The 11,599-nt window shown below is 35.8% G+C and overlaps 1 protein-coding gene across 5 annotated transcripts; it reads right to left on the bottom strand.

The window, feature by feature from the left end:
• Nucleotides 1–484: 484 nt before the first annotated feature.
• LOC131045781 (zinc transporter 4, chloroplastic) lies at nt 485–9,251 on the bottom strand. Of its 5 annotated transcripts, none has more exons than XM_057979378.2 (6): nt 8,129–8,227; nt 7,797–8,048; nt 5,276–5,369; nt 1,967–2,673; nt 1,431–1,580; nt 485–1,331 (listed from the first exon to the last, which is right to left on the bottom strand). In XM_057979378.2, the coding sequence occupies exons 4-6, from the start codon at nt 2,654–2,656 to the stop codon at nt 1,026–1,028; spliced, it is 1,146 nt and encodes a 381-aa protein (XP_057835361.2). In that variant the 5' UTR covers nt 2,657–2,673; nt 5,276–5,369; nt 7,797–8,048; nt 8,129–8,227; the 3' UTR covers nt 485–1,025. The 5 variants fall into 5 exon arrangements, with proteins under 5 accessions (XP_057835361.2, XP_057835356.2, XP_057835359.2 ...); XM_057979373.2 differs by having other exon boundaries at nt 5,276–5,351; XM_057979376.2 differs by having other exon boundaries at nt 5,276–5,351; nt 8,145–8,223.
• Between the last annotated feature and the right edge of the window lie 2,348 nt (nt 9,252–11,599).

Genomic DNA, 11,599 nt, shown 5'->3' with positions numbered 1-11,599 from the left:
TTGGCAATGGTGCAACTCTACTTATTAGAGAGAAAACACTTAAATGGTGCATTTCAGAGTGCGAATGTCAGAGGTGATTCAATACTGACGTTTTGTAGTGTATTTGCATCAAAGAAGCGGTCAACCTGCATAACTATGCCGGTATTATCTCCGAAGTGGTAAATCGACTGTAAATATGCACCAAGCATAGATCCCCACACACACCCCTTATATGTGTTCCAATCAATTTGTCATTTGATAAAACAAAAATCCTTGCCAATAAAAACAAAAAACCTTGCCAATACATACTACTTGCACTTGCAACCAGATTCAAAAATCAAAACCTCAGAAATTATTAGACTTATTAGATTGAACTTTCTATACATAGTTAAGGAAGAAATGAATCAAATTTCTTACAATTCAAAAGGGGACGTGAGGAGTGTCAAGGCATCTCCTACAAAATTCCAACGAGAAACAGAGAAAATCAAAGGCTAGAAGCCACAGATAGTCGAGATATTTGGTCATATTATTTAAGTAACCTGTGATACACTGACATCCAGGAATCAATAATTTGTTGCATGATAACAAAGAATGTATAATTTTCTGTCCGCATCTAATTTTTAGCTCAGCTGCCCGTTTGACAAATACAGCTTTAAACAAATCAGAAAGCCAATAATTACTAGTTGTCAAGAGTTATATAGTGCTTCTCCGGACAGAATGCAACTTCAAAACTCTTCCGCTGCCCCCGTTTTGGAGACGCCAACAAATGATGAAATCAAGAAAGCATACTTGGGTTGATCATTTAACTCCTAATGCAGACGTTCAAAAATAAAATGTTTGGATCAGCCATCGAGTAACTGTGAGCATCTCTAAGCAGCATTAGGTTATTTGTGCCAAGCCAAGTAAATGCACCAGTTCACGAACCATATTCCTTCATACTGTACATGATAACTTTCCCTCTGAGCTCTGCCTGGAGAAAGCACGTAATGTCTATTCAAATGTGAAATAAAGATGCTCAATATTCACAACTGGGGAATAATGATATTTCATGCCCATATTGCAAGGGATGACATCATAAGACCACCTATAATTAAGGCAATGTATGATACAACCTGCAATCTTGGATTGCAACACATTCCCTTGCTGAGAAAATCTGCTGCAATGAGATCTACCAAAGCCATATATATGAGAATTCCTGCAGATATAGAATCAAATATACCCTCCACAACAAGTGCTCTTGGGCTATTTGGATTGTATATGGAAGATATTCCAATACCAATGCCAATTCCTACAGGAGTAGTGATTGCAAAGAAAGAGGCCATGATGGTAGCTGAGAGAGATTTGAAACCTGCCTGCACATTTACAATGTCAAAAGCACATAGTGAGATAAGAATTTCAGTACCAAACCCATTAGAAAATTTTAAATATGTAAACAAGACAGTAAATGATACCTGAGAAACACAGCCTCCGAGTGCAAAGCCTTCAAAAAATTGATGAAAGCATAATGCTCCCATTAGGGGTCTAACTGTACATGGACTCTGAGAAACTCCAAGCGAAAGACCAATGATAACTGAATGTGAGACGATTCCCATTTCTAGAACCTGCAATATTGCATTCAGAAAATTAAATCTACTGTGAATAGAAGGCTACTAGACAAGTTCACAAGATGCATATCAAACACATAGATTTTAATATCTTTATAGACTAGAGGAATCAGAGAACATATACCCAATTAATTCCGTGCTACCTAATTAATTATTTCCCAAGAATGTATCAAATGAAATACGTGCCACCTAATCATCTGCCTGATAAGAAGATTCTTATACACCAATTAAAAAAATCAAATACAACGTGACAATGGATCATAATACACCCTTTGCCCTTCTTTAGTTTTACATAACTATCAGCTTAAAATTTGAAAATAACTTTCAAAAATTGTATGACCTAAACCATGCTACAACATTAAAGCAAAGAAACGGTGGTCAACCTGGGAAACTACAATATGTCGAATGTTTTGAGAAGGTTCAGTCACAATGTGTTCTGTATGTGTATGCCCAAATTGCTTATGAACATGCTCATGTGTTTCATCTTCACAAGAATGATGACCATGGGGATGACTATGACTATGGGATGCTGCATGAGCACGCATACCTACAATATGCATGTGTCTGTCACCATGTTCTTCATCTGGCGTCTTTTCATTTCCATCCTCAACAGATGAAGCAGGCATTAATTCAGGCCAATTCTGCTGTTCCTCAATATGGCCGCTTGTTATGACACCATTCTGCTCCTTCAGGTGTTTCCTTTCATAATATTGTGTCCCCAAAAAGTCGGCTAAAAGAGTGCACAATGTAGCCAACATTGCAATAAAACCAGAAAATGGAAATTTTGACCATGGCATATCTGGCAAACACTCATCAGTAAGAGCTGCTTCAGCATCTGATAGCATATGAACAAAACCTGTTGCTAGAATAACTCCGGCAGCAAAGGCCTTAGCGATCACAAAAAAGTTTCCACTTGTCCTGATAAAGTTCAATCTCCTTCCACAAAGAGGCAATGCCACTCCAAAAGCACCTGATACGAGAATCACAAAAATGGCAATTGTCTTTAAATACAAGGCAGCCTGCTTGTCTCGGCATTCCTCATCCTTGAAAACTCCACAGTCAGAAGTTCCCATTGTTTCCAGTGCTACCCCTGTAGAAGTAACAAACATACAGTAAGATGACATTTTTCATATAAAACAGCATGGACTAAACTACATAGTACATACTGCTTCTCTTGTTTGAGAGTCCACAGCAGCATCACTTCATCTTTCTTTCTAAGGAGGTGAATGGAGCTTTCATTTCTTAGACGGGTATGGATACGGGTAACCCCCACCGGCTACTGCTGGCGTTGAGGCTGTTCGAATGGAATACAACAGATATTTCGACGGCAAGGGTGGGAGAAATGTTTTAAGTGCGACCTGAACAGAAGAGTTGTTGTCCCATGACACACATGCAAACCATGCCGTCAAAGTCATCCTCATCTGCTACTGCTTGCGAAAATCAAAATACACTGGAAAATATTGTTGTTTAGGGTTGTGGTCATATATTTTATGGTAAAATGGTTAGAGGAAAGTCTGTGAAAACTTTTATTGACACTGAAATCGTTGTGAAAACCCCTTGTATGAGTTGGAATCGGCCAAGTACGCTGCTTGATGATTCCAAACGAATCCACCTCAAGAATATCATACCCCGCCCGATTCTACAGACGTTTTGTATCCGAATCCAATTCAGAAATGCATCGTACCCAGATATGCAAGGATTTTCTGCCGATTCTGTAACTTAGTGTTTAAATGAGGTATAGTGCTCTGTACTAAAAACCCAGAAACTCTACAACTACTACAAGAGTTATAACTCACAGAAATGATATTTTTCTCAATAGTTCTCATCTAAGTAATTTTATTCATCTGAAATACCAGCATAAAGGAAGCTTCTCATCGTTCCATACAAGGTTCTGCCCATAAAACTGTTAGATAATCATATGCACAACTAGCTCACAACCAACACTTGATTTATAGTGTTCTGAACCATAATGCTTAAGGCAACATTATTCACTTATAATTGGATCTAATTAGAAGTTCATAATTATGACTACTGTTATGCAGCTGTCACCTGCTTCTCGCTAGAAAAGGAATAGTTAACCATTGTTCTGGACGATAAAATTGCAGATGAAGAAAACCACCAATATGAATTGGTATTGAGACAACCAGACCAATACATAGAAAGGAAGACTCCAACTATGGATTGGCATTCAGACAATCATCTAACACATTGTTTGTTGAGCATTTCCCATGACATTGTATGCTTAGTTGATCAGGAATGACTGCAAATTATTAGCAGAAAAGGAAAGTATGATTGAAGGTTACAGGAATTTTGTGGAAGTCAAGATGTAAGGCAACGTCTTAAACTCCTCCCTCCACAGTCTAGGGTGGTTGAAGACGTTCAGGCAAGAATCAGCATTGACAATAAAAGGAAAATCCATGAGTATCACTATCGACAAAGATGTTTAGTCGATGCCTTCAGGACTGAAGGTCATGCTGCCCTGTTTAGGAAGAGACCTGCCATGTAAACCTGTAGTAATGTAAACCATGTTTCTTGGAAGCAAGAAATGTTGCATTTTGATTTCTCCAAAATAAATTAGAATTTTGGATGGATAAGAAAGCTATGCTTTACCATTTCCTTGGAAGATGGTGGTTTTGATTGTTGCAGATGAACAACTCCATGATTACGCTTTTTACTATGTGATACAAAAAGCATACTACTAGAGACAAACTACTAGTTTCTTGCTTTTTCTTTTTTTGAAAACGAATCCAATTTCATTTTCATAACTAAACAACATTACAGGAATTATGAAAAGGTCTCCTTCTTGTATATTCTTCTCTTCAGACACCACATATATTGCTGCACTATTGCATTTCTTGCCCACAATCCTAAATGTGAGACACATCTTTCTAGTTGATATGATTGTTATTTGTCCTGCTCTTACAAATATCAGGAGTTCTGAGTAACATACAAATTCCATAAAACTACTCCCCTTCAGAAACTGCAGGTTATGACAACAAAAAATAGCTGTGGTTCATTTCCAATATGCTGAAGTATCGAGAAGTATTAAAAAACCAGTGACTTATTGCTTCATAGGTCCAATAGATTGTGTCAATTTTCAAGAACAGTAAATATCATCATCAGCATTATCATATTATGATATTTCCTTCATCTATTATCCTAAGAATATTTCGATATTAGTAGTGGCCTGTTGATATAATTTTCATTGTCAATTGGTAAGACATCCCCACTATTTTTTCTAGCTCTGGCATGCAATTCTAGCAGATCGTTTTCTGAAATATCATTCTTGACATAGGATATTTTTTGGTAGCGTTCTTGATTATATGTGAAACATGAGGTTTTAATTTTTTTCTGTGGAAAACATCAATTAAAGCTACGATCTTATCAAAGGACGCTTACTTCAAGCTGTCTACTACAGAAAATCCTTATAGCATCAAATAAACCCTTACATGTATAGAAATTATTAATTTTCTGTTAACATTGTAAAGGGTCTCTCTATAGCACAATCATATTGGTAATTTACCTATGGGTAAAGCCAAACATTATTAATCAAGGATTTCTGCTAGTTTTCTTACAATTGACACAGCTGTAATCATCATAAATGTTTATCAATCGGAATATAACTTTTCAAGATGGAGGAAGATGATTAGAACTCCCAACAGAATAGCAAAGAGTGGCATTCGATGAATTACCTGCTATGCTCTGAGCCCTCTCTTTTAGATATAATAAGCAAATCACTATCCCGTCAGTGCAGCTGCCTGACAACTCCTGCAGTCAAGATTAACACTAAATACATAGTCAGGTCTGCAAATAAGAGAGAACTCCAATCAGAAAGAAAGAAAAATACTAACATTGTTCCTTTCTTCACACACAATCAAACCAAGCACTCTATACAATTTATACTCGTCACATTTAACTCAAACTTGCGTAACTGTTAATATAATTTGAGATTGTGCAAGTTCACTTAGAAGTTACATGCTTTCATCATATTTACAAGAAGCTTTAACCTAGACGAGTATCGAGGGCACTGTAATCCAGGAGAAAGATACATGGATTCTTCTTATGGAATGAATTATAATTTGATGCTTTCAAATTCACTCACATATATGTACACAAAAGGGACACAAGTTGGGGTAAAACTATGATCTGTAGTGGCTGACAACCAAATGTAGAAGAATAAGAGTTTAAATCTGTTGATTTAGTGCATAAACAACATAAAAAGCTGTTCCAAACAAATGAAAGTGAAAATACCAGCAGACTCAACTGTTAATGTGCTCATGGAATAGCAGACAAGTAAACATTATGATCTTTGTTTACAGTAGATATGCAATGTAAAAAAATCATGAAAGAAAAGAACATTGGCTGTCAAAAATTGGAGAGCATTAAAATCCTCTGGCTTTCCAACTGAAAACACTTAAACCAACCTAATTACATAGAAATGAATGTACAGAATATTGGAGAGCTCACCAAAAGCAAAAGTGCAAAAAGATGTTCAAACATACCCATGCATTTGGGTGCTCAGATGACATAGAAGCCTCCTAAGATAAAAGTCTATGACAAAAATCTCCATAAATAAAATATTCTAATTTTCAACATGAATAGAACTAGTGAAACCCAATGCTGGCCAAGCCCACATGATACTCTAGATCTGCTAGTTGTTAATGTAAAGACAACCAACGAGACCTCAGTTAAGCATAGCCCATGTCATCTATTGTAAGGCCAAGAAGAGAAGGCTTAGCATCCAAAGTGAACAATGGCATAGATCGGAAACATTTGTATCATATAAAAAAAAGCTATTTTACCAAGTCGGAAACAAATCTAGGCATAACCAAGTGCAATTTGCTTTGGAATTGGAATCAAAATCAGAATGGGGTTCTATTTTCTTGTGGATTCATCCAAGGTATGGTTTCTTGTGCACAGATTCATTTGGAATTGTTCATGAACATACCTCAGTGATTAGCCATCTCAAGAAGATTCCAGCAGCGGGCAACAATTTTAGTGCATTTGGCTTGACTTTTAACCATCAAAGTAACTTTTAATATGACCAAAACCACTGAGATCCCAATCGGGCAAATACCGTATCATCTATTATGAGGTAAAACTAAGAAAACGCATAGCTAGTGTTTAGCATTAAGCCCAACATTATACAGATTTAGTACATGTCATAAGTAGAAAAACATTTGGTAAGACCAACAGGCAGTCGTACAAGACTGTTTCCTTGGTGTTGTCTTGACTCTTGACATCTTCATTTCTCTTCTTCACAACTATATGACAATGAATACTACCATCTAGTAATTTTCAATACAGATATAACAAGTGAAACCCCAATAGAATGTAGTCCACAAAATCTGTATACTAATAATAGCTGCGAATTATGTGACTGGTGAGATTCAATGAAGGAAGTCTTCAACATCTATATGCTAAAATCATGAACATGAATCAAACTAGTAAGACCCTAATTAAATAAAACCCCATCCATTTTCACCAAAACCTTAAAGTTTTCAATCTGAACAAAACGAGTGAAACCCACCCAATTAATTTAGGGCGACGGGTGGGGAGCAGAGTGTTACATATTACATGTCAAGGTTCTATGCCATTGGACTCTCCGCAACTTGGAACCGTATTAAGAAGGCAAGGTCACCAGTATGGTAGAATTCAAACTTGTCGTAAAGAATTAAGAGGTAGGGGTTATACATAAGGCAAACATGCATATACATGTAACCATATTACACAATACGGAGGTAAGCCCAGTTCATGTTTTCCACGTGCTCTTCTAGTTTTCTTATAAGTTTGACCTAAATTTGTATGTATGTCAAATGTGGCCTGCTAAATGAGTTATACCCAATTCGGCAATCCCAACATTGTACTTGTTTATGTATGCCAAAATATTATAATTTTCAATGTCTAGAGACCAGTATCATCTATATACACACCAAAACTTGAGAAATTTCAACATGACTACAACTAGAGTAAATCCCGAAAATGGCGAATTGTACATCTCAAACGCTGAAGACATCGTTACCAAAGCAGAAATACACAAATTCAAGTACTAAACATTTGGGTTTAAAAAAATCACACAAACCTATTAAAGAAAACCGTATAGAAAAACAAATACACCAAAATCAAGGTTTATCAATAACAGGGCATTTCACGCTAAACGAGATTGCTACCTCCTACAGAAACTCGAATGCACAGAGTGATTCTATACCATACCTCAAAGGACATTTTGATCAATTTGCAATCCTGCTAAGATTTGTGTTTCCCGTCTGAATTGCAAATCCAAAATCTCAGCAATTCTCAACAGAACAATTTCCCTTTTATAGACGGTTGTGAACAGGTTAAAGTCCAAAAGCGTGTCCCCAAGTATATGTGATGCCCACAAGTAATTGAGAGGTGAGACACAGGGAATCACTACAACTTCTTATAGGTCTGAAACCAAAGGCGGCAAGGCTATTGTGTCGTCATCTATAAAATATTAAGGAAATTTTATGTCAAATCAAATCATTTTTAATTATGCCTAAAAATCAAAATGAATAAATGGATACGAAAACAAATCCCAACTTAGTCTTCGATGCAAACCGTGCTGCAGCATGCTAGATCCGATGCCCAGACAAAATATTTATTTAAGAGGATAGGACATCCACCTTAGAGGGATAGGCCATCCATGTTACATCCATGTTACATCAATATAAGTATATAACCATAATTAATGTGCATGAGACTTTACTTAACAAATATAAACATAATTAATATAATAAAAATGCATGTATTTTTGGATGAATATAATGTGTCAAAATTTTGACGAAGCACCTGAGACTTGAGCAAAACAGAAAAGAAACCATGATGTAAGCCGCCCAGATCAAGACAATTCAAACTGAAAATGTCGACATACTGAGTTTAAGCATAATTAATTTAGGTATGAGTACATGCTTAGAAAACAGAAAAGAAACCATGATGTAAGCCGCCCAGATTAAGACAATTCAAACTGAAAATGTCGACATACTTAGTTTAAGCATAATTAATTTAGGTATGAGTACATGCTTAGGTATATATACAGGAAACTGAACAATTTTAAATCAGAGAGAAAAAACCCAAAATCTATACAACCTCTTGATATATATTAAAAAAGAAAAAAAAATACAAAACCTCACAATGATAATGTACACTATGAGCACATCTGTACAATGGATCAATTATGTTAATTGGTATTCTCTGTCAGATTTTAGGTCAGGGAAAAGTACCTAAGTCAAAACAAAATCCAGGCAGAGTAAATTGAATACATTCACTTCAATTTACAAATTAATTAACTGATAACATGCTCCATGTTTATATTTTAATTCCAAAATCAAGCAAGCCAAATTAAATATTACCACTTGACTTTATCAATTCAACTGACCTGGATTTTTTTTTTTTGAGGATTAACTTAAATAAGTGGTAAGAGCATATACCCGGACAAGAAATTCAGATTTTTCTTTTTTTTCTTTTTTTTGAGTCTTTGATCTTCCTGATACGTGATACCCCACCAGTTCGAAATCGCGCCCTCTGATCAGCTTCTAGTAAACAGCATTCCAGCCACAGAAGAGTCATGATCGACTTATAGCCGTCGGATTTGCTATAGCGAAGAGAATGAGAAAAAATACAATGTTGAAAGGATGTTATCAGGATGAGGACATTGTTGTTATATGTGTGACACTAATTTGGTGTTTTATTGAGTCAAATTGAGCATAATCGTGCCAGGCTGGCAAAAATGTCGATAGTGACTGCTCATTATTTGCTCACCCCTTTCATCTTATTTCTTTCAAGAAGTCACTTTAAAGTCGTTTTTCTGATCTTCTTGTCATGAAGCAGTCAGGCAGTCGTCAATGGAGATTGCATGGGAGGGGACTTGAGTTTTAGGCGTTTGGTCTACCAAATAAACTGTTGAAAATAAATTAAAAACATTTTTTCCTAAAGATGTGGTTTCATGTTTATTTTTAATGAAAATTTTAGTGGTAGTCTTCAATTTTAGAAGATATATGTGTATATTCAAGATAGATGTGTATATTTTGGTTATCTTCTATTTAATTTTATATTAGTTTTAAGAAACGTATTTTAATTCATTAATATATTTGTAAATGGTATAATTTTGTATAAAGTAATGACTTTGTTCTATATCATATCCAAAGAAAAAAGTCATGATTCTATGCAACCTTGAGAGAGATTGATCGAAGGAGGAATTTGATGTTGAGATTAACCTGTAAATCAATTGGATTGATTACAATGAATACAATGAATGTTCATAAAATTATAAAGACAAAACCCTAGATCTAACTCCTAAAGAAAGATTAAAAGAGAGCCTACCAAGAGTCCACATCATAATGAACGAGACAACATGTGTTAGATAATTAAATAGGTGATTATCCTAATTACTCTAACAATTCCTATATCTAAATATAGTGTCATATGTACAATATTTAACCATTGCTAAAATACACATTTTGTTGGCCCCACTTGGAGTTATGAATGTTAAATCATTTAGAGAGCAATTAATTCACCCTCCTAGTTTTTCACTTCTTCTAGTCATAAGCTCTTTATTAATGGAAGTTTGAATCATGATAGGAGTAAAATTCAAACAGTTTGTTGGCAACAACAATGAAGGAAAACTGAGGGTGGGATTCGGGTGGGGGCAGGGTGGTGAATCAGTTTTCACTGGATTATACAAATTAAGTACAATCTCAGATCTGATCAATTGCGGCAAGAATAAAGATAAACACAATAACAATAACACACATAACACCAAGATTTTTTACATGGAAAACCCAGTTAAGGGGAAAAACACTATGGGAACCTGCTCACAGTAAGATGATATTCTACAGTAGTATGTGTAAATATTGCAATGGGCAATGCACATGCATTCAGGCACATTGCCTAGAGCTCACTACTCAAAATATGATGACCCAGAAGGCTACAACCCTCAAGGAAGGTTCACTACCTGACAACAATATTCAGACTACAATCCGGTTAAGATGAACTGAAAGAATAGCATCTCCTAATGCCTAATGATAGTTCCAGTTAAGCACAATTATCTGCTCTGCAACACACTCTGCTCAATACACCACACTGAAAGAAAAATTCACTTGTTCGCACATACACGACTCTCTAATAATGCAGACACAGCACCCATACCCAAATTACATGAATATAACACCTATTTATACAAATCATCAACCTTGAATACAAGGTTAGCTAAACCCTCAACATCTAATTACAAAATTACATCACATAATATATAAATCAACCACCAAACCAATACAATGTCATGACAACATAGCATGGACCAAAATCAATCTCCTTGAACATGCAACATCGCTAGAAATCTCGCCAAGATCAACCGCAACACGCTACACCACTGAAAACGTTGCATAACATGAAGAATATCACCAGATCCATAAGATCTTCAATAACGTGCACAATGATCAATGCGGACCACCAAAATAAATAGGACATGACTAGGAAACACCAACAATCATGTTAGAATCATCCGCAATAGTTGCACCAACACCACTTAATCAAATTTTCATTGATCAACATGCTAACACTCAAGAACACTCAACATCAGCAACTCGGACAAGAAAGATAACTTCTGGAGCACCAAATCATGAACTATCAGAATTTAAGATACACACGAACATCCCAAATGCTTTCCCAAATCCTCAACACAAGATATAATCATTCTGGAGGACAACGGATCAAACACCAGAACACTGCAACATTGAACACTAAAAAACCAATCTTCATACTAGAATCCACAACTCGATCAAATCACCACATAGTATCATGAAATCAATATGTAATGATATCTCTAGTTGATTCAACATAGAAAACAGATAAACCAACCAAATCAACTCACTGCAAACACCAGAACACCAAAACAACTCTCTGCAACACCAAAACACAAAAATATGTTGACATCAATGACAACAACATATCCTAGCAGCAACAATATCCAATAATCTCCCCCTTTGGCATTGATGGAA

Source organism: Cryptomeria japonica, chromosome 5 (genome assembly GCF_030272615.1).
Source record: "Cryptomeria japonica chromosome 5, Sugi_1.0, whole genome shotgun sequence".
Taxonomy (NCBI): domain Eukaryota; kingdom Viridiplantae; phylum Streptophyta; class Pinopsida; order Cupressales; family Cupressaceae; genus Cryptomeria; species Cryptomeria japonica.
This window is presented reverse-complemented; position numbering and strand designations above follow the sequence as displayed.